Source organism: Sciurus carolinensis, chromosome 10, assembly GCF_902686445.1.
Source record: "Sciurus carolinensis chromosome 10, mSciCar1.2, whole genome shotgun sequence".
Taxonomy (NCBI): domain Eukaryota; kingdom Metazoa; phylum Chordata; class Mammalia; order Rodentia; family Sciuridae; genus Sciurus; species Sciurus carolinensis.
In genome coordinates this window covers 66,106,817-66,123,247 of record NC_062222.1, presented here as the reverse complement: position 1 = coordinate 66,123,247, position 16,431 = coordinate 66,106,817, and the positions used below count along the sequence as shown (strand labels likewise).

Genomic DNA, 16,431 nt, shown 5'->3' with positions numbered 1-16,431 from the left:
ATGAATGAAAACATACATGCTTGGTAGGGATGGAGAGAGGGAAATAAGAAGGGTCTAAGTTCTAAAAAAAAAGCTGAGGATTTCTCAAACTCAGAAAACGGGCCCAAGATTAAGGAGAAATAAAAATAAAGAAAGAAAAGAGGAAAGGTAAGAAGAAAGATAAAAAAGGAAAAAGAAGAAAATGCAAGGTTATGAAAACAAATTTAAAAGGGAAGAGGCCATTAGAGCTCAATTGATTGTAGGACTTTTTGGCTTCCCTGTCTCATCTGCAGAGAGAACCTGAGGTGCCTTGGGCAATGACCTGACTCTGTACCACTTTCACAGACTGTGACATCTGTTTACCACTTCCATGAGTTTTACCTTCTGTGCTTCTTATCTAAACTATTTTTTTTATCTTAATATTTTTCATCAAACTGACGTTAACTGGTGCCCTAGTTAAAAATACTCGCCTAGTTCTGAGAAATAATATCTATGAAATTACGGGTCTGATGTGACAGTTATATGTTTTCATAGCACACATTTTAAACAGTGTACTTTTACATTTATTCTTAGCATATTTCCATATTCAAATAAACCCATAAGGAACAAGCAAATCTGTAAACCACATGAGATTGTTTCACAGATCACGGTTGGAAATCTCCTGACCTTTGAAAAGCAATGCCCTTCACTTTGGTACCTCTTGGAACAAAGAGTTTGGATATTGAAATGACACAGGGTAGCAAAGACATTCTAGAATAATGACAATGCCTGAAGGTGACTTCTGTCCATTTTTTTTTTTTTTTAACTAGAAAAAAATCAATTTCTTATTAGGGAGCTTAAAAGAAAAAAAAATGAAGCAGAAATTATGACTTTCAAAAGTAGTGAATTTTTATCTTCAAAATGGTCACAGATAGGTATATTTATTCTGATATCGAGTACTATTCATACATTAGAACTATAGTGTTAAGATGAAATTTGTCTCACATGGGTTTCCTATGCATAGATTACCTTTTATTCTGTCTTCAATTTTCAACTAGAACACTTAGCTCTAAGCTATCAGAGGGAATTGCTTAACTTTCATAAGTAAATGAATGTCTATGATTAAAACATCAATCACGGAAACACTAGTTCTATAAATAGTTTCTAAGTCCAGAGTCCAGAGATAGAGTTAAACAAAAACACATGCCTGTTTTTTATTGTGGGTGTGTGTGTGTGCACATGAACATACACGTGTTTGTGTGTGTGTGTGTGTGTGTGTGTGTGTGCCCACTTATGCACGTGACTATATGAAATCTTAGTTTTTCTTTTGAGAAACAAAGAAATATCATTTGCTGAATGTATGTGTTACCTGGATATTTTGATAAAAAGTTATGTTTGTCAATTTTATTTCCTATACAACATTTATAGAGTTTTAAGTTAAAATGCTTGCCCTTGAACTTGCCCCAATTCTTCAAATAATGTCCTATGACTGATTTAGAAGATTTCACATTTGTTTTTAAAGCAACATGAAAAGAAATACAAGACAGAAGAAAGCAGTCCATAAAATCCTGCCTACTCCTCTTCTTACCAGTGTTCATATTTTTTTCAAATCACTGCCACTCCACAGAATACTGCATGTGGCATAGAAAAACCTGTAGCCTTTGTAGTTGAATGACTTGAAATTCACTCACAGCTTGGTCAACAACTGTCAGTTGGATCTTAGGTGAGTTATTTAATGCTTCCTCATTTCTAATTGGAATAGTGCAAACCTTATAGATTTGATTAAATAAAAAATGGTAGTTTAGTGGAACGCTATGGGCAGGGGAGCCTAACCAATGAGGTTTTGAACGAGTTCTGCAGATTCGTTGTCCACGCGTCACCCATTTTTCGGGGAGAGTAAGTGGATAAAGTCAAACGAGCTGTCTTATACCCTAGAACCAAGATGGCAAAGTGCCCAAGTGATGCCCATTAGCCTCCTGCTTCCTCTTCACCCCTTTTATACTTCCTTCACCATGTGTTTGGTTGTTCTTTTACTACAATTGGGGGATCTTATCCCTTCTCTTACTTTTCCTGAGCCACTACCTTCAGCTACAAGGCAAAGAGGTTCCTCTCCCAGCCGGGGTAAATACAGAGATGGAATCACTTGTCAGGCATTCCAGAGGCATGAATTACTACTTGAACTTCCAGGTCATGGCCCTGAAGAGGAGGACCACAAAAGAGTTATGAGCAACTCTTTAGGGAAAAAAGATAGAAGAGAGGCTGGGGCATTTCAAAAAGCAGCCATGGAAACCGTTGGGTATTTTCAGCACTCTGGATCTGGTACACTCTCCAATAATGAGTATTCAAGATCATCCCCCAAGGGTGGAGGTGACCTCTGAGAGTCCAAGCAAACATCTAAACCAGAGGCCCTTAAACAGCCTTAAAACACATTCATGTATCACAAATAATTTATGAGCAATGATAAAGTATCAATGATAGCAAAAGATTTCTTAAGAGAATAATTTAGAGTGTTCTCAAATAACTGTTATACTAACTTCATAACATCAATATTTCTGTGATAATGTCGCTCTCATTCATCTGGCTCACAGATGTTCTCTTCAACTGAGAAAAATTGGGGAACAAAATTATACTGAGGTTCTAGCATATTCATGAAGAAGGAATTTCATGTAAGTAGACTAGCTGCCAGTAGAATGTCTAAGATTTCTTCATCATTTACCTGCCTCATCTTTGTCACTTTGTCTGCCTTGTTTCTTAGCAGAATGAAGTAAAAAAACATGTGCATTGAATAATTTATTTTTTTATAGCATTAAGAATAGGATGAGAAGGACTCCTAGTTTGCAGGCTAGCCTCACTGAAAGGAACCCAGGTGTGGTGAGCAGGTGGTGAAGCTCAGGAGGAGGGGAAAGGAAGCTGAATGACTGGGGCCTACAGGAAGGAAGCAAGCGCAGGGGTGTGTCAGAGGAGGGACTCTGGCTTGTCTATAGGGGAATTCCCTAAGATCCTTACCAGGAAAACTGTCCATTCTAACTTTGATGAGTCATATTTATTAATAAGTTTATTTCAGTAGCCTGGGAATTACTTAAGAGTTTAGACTGTTTAATTCATCTTTGAATCCCTAGCACATGGTGCAAGTTTCATTGAACATGTCCACTGCTCAGTACAGATTTACTAAAAGATCCAAGGAATCTGCCTTCCTTAAATCAGGGCCTCCTGCCAGCCACACTTCACATTATATATGTCATCTCCTAAATAAATTCCCATTTCTAGTTGGAGAAATGCTTTTTCAATTTTTAAAGCAAAGGGAACTGAGATACCCTTAAGCCAGTCCAGTTCAGGTTATTAACTTCGACCATCCTTGAGACTTAGACTCTCCACTCAAAAGCCACAAATCCCAGAGGGATGATCTTTTAAAAATCCCTTATTATGGTTTTGTAGCATCAAAATAACTACCAGGGGAACTGAAGAATAGTTACTTCATAAAAGTAAAGAACTTTCAGTGTAACTAAATTTGTGTTATTTAAAAATCAGTAAGTAAAAAAAGCAAGAAAATGACTTTATCTCCAAGGAACTTTAGCACCCATGGTCCTTTATACATTATCAATACATTTTATATATTATCAACATTCATCATTTAACAAGGAAATGCCACTCTCCAAAGAAAACACGGAGTTGAGGTAGCACTGTGTCCTCTGTTAGCTTCGGTTGATACTATTCTCAGCGCTGTCTTCTCCAAGTGAAGCTGTTGAAGCACCGCCACTTTAGGATTAATAATTAGATGAGAGGATGTTTTTAGAAGTAAAGTAGGAGGCAAGATGTGGGGGTGGCATGCGGTGAAGCATGCAGGAGGAAGGAAAGTGGCAGAAGTTGAGCGAGAGATTTCAGAGAGCTTTCTCTACTGAGTGTCCGGGTTTTGCATCTCAGAAGGGCATCTGTCTTCATTTGCAGCACATATAAATCAGCCCTGACCCTGAAGGCGTCACTTCATTTTTTAACTATATTAAAAAAGCAGTTTTTCACAGTCCAGGGGCCAGAAACTACAGTGATCTGACTACTTCTGAGAAGGGCTGAATGCACAGCCGGCTGCCATCACTGGGTGAGCATTTCACAGCTGTCCACCCAAAGCCACAAACTGAGATAGAAGTCGACAGTGCTCCTCAAGATTTATCTCAACTGCTACTCCTGCTGAATACAATGAACTACTACTTGAAAGACTGGGCTATCCCTGGGTTTTCAGGAGTCTCTGCAGGTTGAGTGTGCATGGAAGGAGCTGTACATAAAGACATGATGCTTTTCAAACGATGTAAAGCAATTCAATGTAAAATCTTACTCATGGGTCTTAAAGTAAAGAAAAATAAATTATTGTTAAAACAGTTAATATTTTTATATTTGCCACATGTGGGGCAGTAAAAAGCAAGCAAACAAACTAACAAAAACCCCACTATTCTGCTACTAACAGACCAGTTCAACTCCACTATTCTGCTGCTAACAGACCAGTTCAAGTCAGTTTGTAGTCATGGAACTTTCTACAGATTTTGCTGATGGAAACGTTTTAGACAATATTATTAATGGGAGTTAACTGTATTCAGTACAATTTTCTCTACTTTATAGGGAACACATCAATTTCATGAATATAGTCAAGGGATTTTAGAGTTTGATGGTACTTAGAGAACACCTAGTCCAGACTTCACAAGCTCAATACCTGTGGGTTCTAGCTATGTAGTAGTATTGGTGAAGACCCTGAGTACAAGAGACCCACACAAAGCTTCAAGGTGAAGAGACCAAAGAGAGAAGAAGGGTCAGCAGTGAAGCTACTGTTGGTGGCCCTTACTGTGGTTCCATTCCAACCCAGACAATGTGAGCCAGGGTTTCATTTTGTACAACAGATCTGATTTTTAAATATTGGCTTAATTGCAAACAAATTCCTGCAGGCCAAGGTGTTCTTGTTGGGCTCACAGATGGTCAGTTTTTGGGTCCTGAGCTGGTGTATACATCCCCAAACCTGAGGTCCAGACAGATTAAGCCAAGTGCACCAGGCTTCTCAGATGCTTGTGGCAAAGCCCTCTACTGTTCTGAGGGTCCTCATGTGTAGACAGGAAATTATTCCCCATGTGAAAGGGGATTGTAAAGGCATTTTCCCTCCCTCAATCACAGCTCAGCCCCTGACCCTGACATTGACAGATTTCTGCTCTCTGACTGCTTTCTGAACATGTTCAACATGAAAACAAGAACAATCCTTCACACCCATTTGTCATAAGCAATTTTTACTCATCCAAGGATGCAGGCGAAAATGTATTCTCATTTACTAGCCTTCCCTTTGATTAAAGTTCTTATTAGCAATTGAAATTCTAGTTGCTCCATTTTGGCCTGCATTTTTCAAGCAGAAGTAATTTTTAGAATAATTGAAGGAAAGCCATGCTTAAAGAACAATACAACTAAGTATAAATAAAAAACACATGCTATGTATAAAACGGTTTTATACATGGGTCCTAAAATTCTTGGAGGGTTTGCTGAAATAATGGAGCTTTAAGAAACTAATTTAGAAGGAAGGAATGAGCACTTTAAAATGGTAAACTTAAAGTTTGGGACCTATGATGAACCAAATATATTTTGCATTTTTGAATAATTTTTAAAAGTATATCATGGGAAAGCACATTATAACACAGAGTAAAAATGAAGAAAAATAAAACAAAAATAAACCTTCCATATTATATTTAGTATCCCTGTCCTACAGAGCCATAATTCAAACTAAAAACCCAGAGGCAATGCAAAATTCTGAATCTTAATAATATTTGACATAATATACTTACTAAGACAGACATACAGGCATAGGCTATTACATTTTAGAAAAAAATTTCAATAATTGAAACAAAAAGATGCTCTGAGGACTCAGAAAATGTAGTTAACACAAACACTTTATGCTCTCAAGTGTTTCATTTATCTAAAGTTGTACATTATAAAAACAGAGAAGAGTCTCCCATTGACAAAATATGGTTATTTTAATTTTAGCCTATTTAGAAATCAATATCCCTGAAAAACAATCAAGAATCTATCAGCATAAAGCATCTGATTATTCCCCATAAACGGTATCTCCCACTTTGATGGGCTATTTGTAACTCATGCTTAAAAAAGGATTCTCCGCAACTCCTTTTCCTCCACAAAATTACTAGATGCAAATGTGATTTTTTTAAGGAGTCTTGGAGATCTCTGTCCAGCTGTCCGTTACTGAATTAGTAACATAACTGAGGTCCCTGGAGATGCCTGTGACTTGGTAGGTTTTAAAAATTCTCCAGGCTTTCGGTCCACCCTGTTCAGGGCTTTCAGTTGTGCAAGAGTCACAGATTATAAATCCTGATTAAATGAATCCTCTCACTTGCTCAGGTATCCATTTTGTTTAGGATTCAAGAATTAAAAATTTTAAGTGGTGTATGTCCAAGAACCTGTCTTGCTTCAGATCACCCAGCTGATTCCCACAATGTTTCTGCCACATCAGACCCTTGAGACAGAGATGGTTATTACTGCACTGTCATCTAAAAGGGTTTACCACACTGACTCTCAATTTTGGAGGAAGGGATGAATAAGTAACTTGATTTTCCTTTTATCCCCATGGAGGGTTCTCTGAGGTCTTGCTCCTGTTCTCATTATCTGAGGAACAGTGGAGAATTAGCAAGAAGTGTTCTGGATTTTAGTGCTTGCTGCAACGGCAACTTAGGACAAGTTCTTAAGTTCCCAGGAATTCATCAGTAACCATTTTATTTCCCTGTAAATAAAGGCATGGACTTCAAAATAGTGTACAAATCTGACTGTCAGAATCCTTATGGGACCTTTAAAAACACAGATTTCTAAATTCACCTCCAGATTTGGACTTGGATTTGAATACAAGAGGTCATTGCATTTAACCTTGTGACCAAAGGTCAGTTATTAGTGCCTGCTAGTAATAATTTGGGTTCTTGATTTTGCTGCTAACTTCAAAATAAAGCCAACAATCAAATTACAGGCACAAAAAAATCAGAAAGCTGTTACTGTGTTGCCAACTCCAATATGCCCAGTTAAAAACTGTGAACAATTTTCTCTCCGGCAGTCAAGACAGTAAGTAATTTAAATTGTAAGAAATACACACACACACACACACACACACACACACACACACATCTACATATTTCTCCCCATAGAATTCAATAGATGTCTTTTCAATTCAAATGCAGCCTCTAAATGTCTTTATTATTTCAAACTTGACTCTTAGGCCAAATGTTAGATTATCACTAATTGAAGCACTCTGATGTGGAAAAGGAAGATGAAAGAGGTGTCCAAGATAAGTGTATATAAATATATACATATATATAAACATATATACATGCAAATTTCCATATTTGACTACTGTCCAAATCAACTAATTCAAGTCAATGAATCTAACTGACACTGTCCTTCTGGTTAGAAGTATAGTTTTATTCAAGGGTATCAACATCACAATATTGTTTTATTCCAGGAAAGACAAGATGAACTGGTAGAAAGTCAAGAAAATTTTCAGAAGCTTCTCTGATTTTGTCTTCTCAAAATGACTATTAGGCTACCTATGGCAAAACACAAGGATGCTCATTTCATGAAACACATACAGACACATTTAAGTACTTAAGAAGATGGACAAGTCATAGAGCAATTGAAAAAAAGAAAACATAGCAGAGTTGCTCTTCTTTTTGGGGTGCATGACTACCCAGTGAAATGCTCATCCTCACAAGGCAGTCAGTGCCTTATATGGGACTTTGCCTCTACCAAAATCTCCTGGGAGTAAGTTTGTTGAAGAGACTAGGAGGGTCACCTGACCACCCTTTCACCTCTGTGCCAGTGACAGTAGTTGTGTTCTGAGAAATGAAACAATCTTGCAGCAATGTAGTGTATGTTGTAACTTCAACATTTCAGTTACCAACTTCAACTAGATTAAGGCTCAACCCGTAAATGATTGCAAAAGAATGAAATAATGGCAGGAAAAAACAGATGATACTATGACCATTCTGGCCAGATTTTTTTGGAGCAGCAGTATTATGCAAAGAAATCTTAGATATAAAATAATTTAAAACTCTTTGAAAACAAGATTACATGTACAGAAACAGAGACTAAAACAATAGTTATAGGCAGCAGGGAGGAAATGGGGAGATGCAAGTCAAAAGACACAAAGCAGTAGATATATAGAAGGAACATCTGAAGATCTAATGTACAACATGAGGACTATAGCAAAAGTAGTGTATTGCAGCCATAATTTCTGTTAAATGAGTAGATTATGACTGCTTTTACCATTGATGGTGGACTAGGGGTGACGTATGGAGAATGGGGTGAGAAATGGGTAATTATGGGAGATGATAGATAGGTTGATTTGTTTGACTATAGTTACTACAGTAACTAAATATATCTATATGTATATCACAACATCATATGGTATACCTTAAATGTACACATCCTTAAACTTATTAAAAATAATAGCAACTATTGAGTAATATTTCAGTCTAAATGGAAATTCCACTGCCATTATCTACTCCAACTTGACAATCACTTTTTCCAAATGATTCCTGAAGATACCTCCCACTACCCACTTCATTCTCTGCTTTTTCCTTTTATGTCACCACCACTTTCTCAGTGCCCAACCAGATCCAGCCATCATTCATAAACTAGCTCAAGTTCCCCCTCATTCTTGAAGCTTTCCAGACCAATTCAGTCCCTGAGGATCTTGCTCTCAGACTTTACTGGAACACATTTCATAAGTCTTGCCTTTCTCAGTGAGGCAATTTTGCTTTTCAGAACATTGCATAAATACTTGTGGATCAGATGTCCTGGTAAATTGCTGGCATCTTGCAAATTGGAAGCATCTCTTCTTTGTGTCACTTAAAGCAGTAGCCTTTGGACTTTCTGAAACATGATAGCTATAGCAGTATATATATTTTACATTACAGTCCATTATGTGCCACATATAAATATCTAATTAGAAATGCCCAGGAATGATACTTATTCTTTTATGCTATCTTGCCCTAATGTATTTTGATGGGGGGGGGGTCCTGGGGATGAACCCAGGGGTGCTTTACCACTGAGCTACAACCCCAGTACTTTTTTTTTTTTGTTATTATTATTTTGAGAAAGGATCTTTCTAAGTTGCTGAGGGTCTTACTAAATTGCTAAGGCTGGCCTTGACCTTGTGATTCTCTTGCCTTGGCCTTCTAAGTTGCTGAGATTACAGGCATGCACCACTATATCAGGCTCTTTATTGTATTTTTTAAAAAATAAAAATGCTGATCATATTTACTGACTTCACAATGGCTTGAGACCTGCAGTTTGAAAAATACAGTACTAGAAGGACATTTATTAATTACTACAGAAATGTTGTAATCTTCTCTCACTTAAAAATTATTTTAAAATTATATGTGACCTTTGGGCTCTCCTTAAGTCACATTCCCAAATTAATTGTTTGTTCACTCAGGGTTTCATACTTTCATACATTTGCCTTTTGGAGTCTTCCAGGACAATGAAACGTTTGGTATATACACAATTTCCCATCTTTCCCCCTCTACACTGTTATTATCAAATAAGATTCCCTGCATTTCTATAGTTCATTTCTATAAAACTCAAATTTCTTTTCCCTCATAATTTCATTGACTTTCACAATATGCAAAGTGGGTCAGACATTTCATGGATGAAGTAATTGAGAGACAATTTTGACTTACTCAGGAACTTTTTTCTCCTCTAACAGGTGATTATAAATCAAGGTAAATATGGTTTGTAGATATTTGAAGAATATAAATTTGGGTCATTGGAATCATAAAGAGCCTCAATATATATGCATTTACTTAACCTCTTCAGAGCAAATGGTTTACTGACGAGATGAGTTGCTGCCCTCTGAACTTTTGCTCATGGGTAGATTCTGTCTTCTTCTCCATCCTCATCTTTCCACCTTTATGTACTTCTGTTTGTTCGTTTTGTTTTTTGTTTTTGATGGTACTAGAGATTGAACCCATGGACTCCTGCATGCTAGGAGAGCAGTCTACCAACTGCACTACTCCCCTAGGCCTTTTTATTTTTAATTTTGAGATAGGGTCTTGCTAAGTTGCCCAGGCTGTCCTTGAACTTGGAACCCTTCTGCCTCAGTCTCCTGAGTGGCTGGAATTACAGGTGTGCATCACCACACCCAGCTCACAGTTTTTCAACTACTTAGCGCTCCTTGTTTTCCTAAGACTCTGCATACTTTGGTCCTTATATCAGAGAGGTCCTTCCCTCTCCTGTTCACCTGGAAAGTTCCTCTTATCCTTCAGAGCCATGGTAGACTTGTCTTGTTCTCTCTACTTTCATAATCTGGTTTCCAGACCACCTTGCCATAGCATGTAAGTAGCTCTTACTATCAGTCTCCCCCTCAAGTTTTGTAGGCTGAGGCTACGTTTTGTTCATCCTTTTATTCTACATTCAAGGACCAAGTTCAATTCAAGAAAATTATATGTGGAATGCATGAATGAAGAAGGGACTGGCAGAGTGAATGAATGAGGGCATAGAGGGCACAAGCAGACACCATAGACAGAGCTCCAGTGCAGGTCTGGAACCCAAATTGTGTGTCTTCACTGTCTGAGGCCAGTATTTTATGATTTTGTAATTCCACCACCAATGTATTAGTGTTTCCCTGTAGGCTGCAGGCTTTGTGACTGGAAATTCAAACAGTGAGAGATAGCAGTATCTAAATATATTCTTTCAAGTATATTTGGGGCATAATCAAGAAAATGTTGCAGGAACAAATAATTAAGTGTATTGGGCAAGTCCTTAGAGGCAATTAAAACACTCAGATTTCAAAACAGCTTGTTGGGCTCTCCCCTCCCCTGCAATTGAGACTGATCTGATTCATATACTGCTTCAGTTCTCCACTCTGTATGTGAAGCTGATGCACTGGCAATTTTATCCTTATCATTTTCACAAATCTAGTTAGTGATGAGGTGAAGCCTCACCACACCCCAACACAACATACACGTTTCTTCGTGAGTTAACCTGCTTTGTGTCCAAAATAAATTTCTACCATATCGCATCTAGACTGTGACAGCAATTATTACTTTTTTCTCTGTGAATCAACAGTACAACCCCCCCAACACACCTATAAACTTGGGGGGGGGAACCAAAAAACCCTCTTTCCGAAGAACATTCTCTAATGCAAACTCTGACCATTTGGGGATAGCAATAGAGAAGATTTTCTTCTTTGTACTGTGACTCATGTATCTTTATTCCCACAATTGTTACTCAGGGTAGGTCAATGGTGAACACAATGGAAAAGAAAGAATAGTTTCTAACTGGAAAATAAGCACATTCAGGAGAAGTACATTCAAAGCATTATCAAAGTAAAATATGCAGCAGCACCAACAGGAGCAAACAAAAGCCCACGCAAGAGATGTGTAAATATTTCATGAAGCTGAGCCTTAATCAACTCTCTCCAAATCTTTCTGGTGTTGTAAACACTTCAGTTTCTTCCACTCCCACCATGACCCAGATTTCTTGCAAAAATGAAATGAAAACATGGACCAATGGATCAGTAATAAATGTGTTTTTAAAAATATTTAGATAGAGCATATCCAGGCACAGTTTTAACTGCAGGAAGAAGACACCTTAATAAAAGGTGGCTGCTACTTGAGTGACTACTCAGAGCTTGGTTCCTCCCCTCCCCCTTCAAGTCCTCTTTTTCCCCCACTTCCTCCGCTGCTTTGTGGACATTCACATCATCTTAACCTTGAACTGTCTACAAAGGCAGTGATTTCTCTGAATACCCCTCCAGAAGGCCCTAGAAACGTGACCTCATTTGCTGCCTCTCTCCACCCCAAATTCACTTCCCACTGTCAACTAAGTACCCCTCCATCCCTCCTTTTTCACTGTTCATTGTTGCGTCTGAAATTATTGCCTACATCTTTTCTATCTGCCTAGATACCATGAAGATCTGCTGTGTGTATCGGTTGACGATCTTTTTCAGACCTTTTTCTAAAATCCACCTCTACAGAGCTGTTTATCTGCTCTAGTCTCTATCTTGACTTAATGTGGTTCCAAAGTTCACCTCCAGACACTGAACAGGTCTCTACAATGATTTCCCTTTATCAACCTCTGCCCGCCCTTCCTATTCTCTCCCCGCCCACCTTAAGAAAAACTATGAACGTGTAAATATATATATACACACAACCACACATGGAAATGCTTATGTATGACCAGTGTTTTGACCTTAATGGGAATAAATGTAAGAAAATAAGAAAATTGCCACACACACATACATACACGCCCCTCTTTGGATATTCGCAGTGTGCAGACCCGACTGATTCTAAATCCCCAAGCTCAGGAACAACAGGAGTTTTCTCCCATTTACCTTCAAAGGCATAGAGCTTAAGGGAGCAATGACCTTGCAGAGAAATTCATTACCTGCGAGGCAGGATGGGATGGGGACAAGAGCAACAGGCAAAGGAACCCCCAGCAAAATATGGGACCGAATCCCTCCCCCAATCAATACCCAACACACCGAAACGCTCCAGTCCCAAGGGTTGGCCGCTGGGCAGAGGTGGCGCGGGGGGGCGTCTCCTCCCTCCGCCGTAGGTCGCCTACCTGCTTTCGCCTGGCTCTCCCCGGCGCCGCGGGGCCACTGTCTGCGCTGTGGCAAGGGCTTCCCGTCGCATATCCTAAGCACAGGCTCTCAGCGCCACACCGATGTCTGACTGGTTGGCGAGCCGCGATCCTTTTCAACCCAGCCCTGGAGCCAGCTCCGTGCGATCAGGAACTGAAATTACTATGCAAAGAGCTGAGGCGGCGCGCTGGAGCGGGGCGGGACCGCGGGGCAGCCCCCACCACTGGGTTGCAGCCGCCACCACCAGGCGCAGAGCCAATTTGGAGGTGGGAGTTCACGAGCCCGACTGTTCATCCTTCAGGTCCGGGGAGCGCCCATCTGTCCGGCGGTGCCCGGCGGGAGCATTTGAGCAAGGGGCTGCAGCTTTGCAGGCAGCGGCTGCGGCTGCAGCAGCGGCAGCAACAGCGGCAGCAGCAGGACGCCGGAGCTCCGCCCTCACCGAACCCCCTCCTCTGCCTAACCCGTCCCGGGGGGAAAGTGTTCCAGCCCCGGCTGCTGCGCGCCTGGCGGGGGAGCTGGGCAGCGGAAGGCAGGTTGTGGTTCTGCTGCAAGGAGACCAGCGGCAGGAGATCTGATGGAAAGTTATGAAGAGGATTAAGCAAGCGAGCTGATGACCCAGAGCGGCACAGTAGGAATTCTGGCCCTTGCTCCTAACTGCAGGTCATTAGACTCAAAGGCTGAGTCTAGCCTCTAGCAGATGTGTTTCTAACAAAGCCACGTGCAGTGAAGATCTGAGAGCAACGAGGCCACCCGACGTTTAATATTTGTTGTAACGTGTACAGTATCCTACGTATTTGGAGTTGGCATTGCTGACAGTCCTCCACCGATTAGAATACCCCTCTCCCCAAGAGTCGTAGATGGCTTTGGAAATTGGCCCTGCTGAGCAGTTCCAGCAATTCTGAATGGATGTTGTAGTATAGTTAGCCACTGTAGATGGTGCAAAATGATACAATAAAGAGAACTATTATTAACCGAGTCTTTGTTGGCAGGCCTTGTGCACAGCGCCTTATTTGCAGCACTCTAATTCTCACAATGAGCCATCGAGATGTGTATTATTCCTCATTTGTGGATGAAGAAAATGAGACTTAGATGATTTAGGCACTTCCCTTGAGTTTATGGTTGTAATGGGCACAGCTGGGATTCAAATCACTCCAAAATATCCCCTTCGTAAAATACACAGGGCTCACCTAGAGATCTCCTTGAAAATGCTGTTGTGATTCCATAGGTCGGGAGAGGAATCTGCATTTCTAACAAACTCAAAGGTGATGCCCCTGAGGCTGGCCAAGGCCAACAAACTTGCTAAGCCATTTAAACTTTAAATAAGTTTCTTTTTTTTGTGCCAGTTCTAATTGATTGAGAACTACTTCCTGAAGGTGGATTAAGAAAGATACTAATCCTGTTCCTTTAGCAAAGAATGTTGCAAATTAATTCATTATACTTGTTTTGACTGATGGGAAGTTTGTGACAAGGGTGCTGGATGGTAACTTTTAAAATATATTTCAGGAGTGGTTATGGAGCATTATTCACAGTGTCTGAGTAGAAGGGATAGATGCCTTTATTCCAATCGTTGGCCTCATTAAGAAAAATTTAAGCCAAAGTTTTACACCCAACATTTGTGTAACATGATACACTTTACAAAGTACTCACATGAAGAATTTTGTCTGTGTTCACATGAACACTGTAAAGGTAGATAAGATTTGATTTTACAGGAAAAGAAATTGAAGTAATGATTTTCCTGAGGTTACTCAATTATTACGCTAGATATAACATTATAGTTTGTGGCTGTTTTTACTATATCACTAGATTACTTTTCTACTGTGGCTATAACAAATGACCACAAAGTTAATGTATTAACTCTGGAGGGCATAAATCTGAAAATGAATCTTTTAGGGCTAAAATCAAAATCAAAGAGACATTGGGGCTGTGTATTCTTTCTGGAGACTCTAAGAAGGCAAATTATTCCTTGTTTGTACTTTCCACTCTAGAGGCTGCCTGAGTTTCTTGACTTGTGACCACATCATGCTGACTTCTACCTCTATTGTCTCATCTCCTCTGATTCTGCATCCCTCAGAAGGACCCTTGTGATGACATTAGGTCCACCTGGATAATCTAGAATCATCCTTCAGTTTCAGTGTTCTTCACTGAATCACATCTGCAAAGTCTTTTCTGCCAGGTAATGTAGCATAGTCACAGGTCCCAAGGAGTAGGACGTACAGATCATTATAGAATTATTATTCTGCCTATAAAAATCATACTTGGTGCTTACCCTATAGATTATTTTATACTTGATTTATCCTCCTCCTCTGCTTGATTTCTCAGATTTCTTGAAAGTTCTTTTAATTAAAACATCCACATGAAAATCATTTGAGAAACAATAATAACAATGAGTACTCCTGAAACATGAAAAGGTATTAAAAGGGCACATAGGATTGTGGTCATGAAAAGGACAGTAGGATTTGGAGTTGCTTTTGATTTGCTTGACACTAGGTGATTCTTAAGGGAAGTTCTGAAAGCAATTAGAAGCTCTAAACAATGCAGAAATCTAAATAATTCTGCAATTCAAAGAGTATATAGTTATATGATAAATAAAGCAATCCAAAACTAGTACAAAATAGAGTATGACACTGAATTCCAAACAGTTCAATAGTTTTTAGAGGGATGATCAATATTAAAACAAACAAAACAAAATCTATGAATATTATTGAACACCTTTTATACACAAAGCACAAAAGACTGACATACAAAAATTTATGATTTCATTAGAGATGTAGATTTACAAAAATTGAAATCCTAGAGGATTTAGACAGAAGAAACAAGGGCAATATGAGATGGTACATGATTAATTGCCAACTGGATGAGATGAAGTGAAAATTTTATTTGAAAGTTAGGTTTGCACAGGTAAGCAGAAATAAAACTGGAAGGGTAGTTTGGAAGGTTGTATTTTAAGAATCTTAAATGTCAAGCTAGGGAGTTTAGACTTTATCCTCAATAATAATTAAAATCATAACTTATGTTCACACAGTGCTCAGTAAATTATCAAAAGTTCATGAATTTTCAGTCATTTGACCTCTTCCCTTTCTCCTACAGAAAAGCAGGGTAGCGCATACGCATGTGTACATATGTGCACATGCACATGTGTTCATTTGTACACATGCACTTGTATGTGCATACATGCATGCACACGTGCCACATATCATATGGGGAAAACAATGTAAGCCTCTTATCAAATATTTCTTGACTGCTATATGTAAATTAGCCACCCTCCCCTCTTATCTTTCATACTTTCTGTTCTCCTGCTTTATGTTTTCCTGTCAAACTTACCACTACACCTTTGTATATAGTAAGATTGTTTATTCTATTTCACCTCCTATGAGGCCAGAAACTATCTCTTTTGTTTATGCTACATTCCTATCACTTGAAAAAGCTTCTAACACTTAGTAAGTGCTCAGTAAATATTCATTGATTGATTCACCATCCCCAATTAACAAATTAAGAAATCCCAAATGTTTAAGTGAACTTTATAATGTCCCACAGTGATGAATTGGTTTTACCAAGCCTAAGATCTGATGTCCAATTTAATTCATTTTTGAGATTTTGTTTTTTCCCAAGTAAATGTCATTTGTGGTGTTTAAATATGGGTGGGGATGTGTTTAATATATATAAGAAATTGAGGTTAGAATCTTCTAAAATGTCACATTTTTCCTAGTAACTTCTTCAGTTTAGCTGGATTGGCAGGAAGTATTGGCAGGATGGAGTTACCAACAGTGGATTCTGGAGGCTAGCCATTGAATTTACAGTATTTGGCACTGTCTAATACTGTAAATTGCTTTGCAATTGTTCTCAGTTTAATTCATGTGCATGTA

The 16,431-nt window shown here is 39.0% G+C and overlaps 2 protein-coding genes across 5 annotated transcripts in view; one reads left to right on the top strand and one right to left on the bottom strand.

Annotated features, from left to right (window-relative positions):
- Positions 1-13,126, bottom strand: part of Gprin3 (GPRIN family member 3) — a 65,616-nt gene extending 52,490 nt beyond the window's left edge. For 2 of the 4 annotated variants that reach the window (XM_047566781.1, XM_047566780.1), the window contains exon 1: positions 12,550-13,124. The gene's annotated coding sequence lies outside the window, so the exon portion shown is untranslated. Of the gene's footprint in view, positions 1-12,466 lie in introns of all 4 variants that reach the window. The other 2 variants (XM_047566783.1, XM_047566782.1) reach the window with 2 other exon arrangements.
- Positions 12,586-14,675, top strand: LOC124994636 (homeobox protein ARX-like). Its single transcript, XM_047566784.1, has 2 exons — positions 12,586-13,228; positions 14,554-14,675. Exon 1 carries the CDS (start codon positions 12,652-12,654, stop codon positions 13,141-13,143), a length of 492 nt encoding a protein of 163 aa, XP_047422740.1. The 5' UTR covers positions 12,586-12,651; the 3' UTR covers positions 13,144-13,228; positions 14,554-14,675.
- Positions 14,676-16,431: the final 1,756 nt, after the last annotated feature.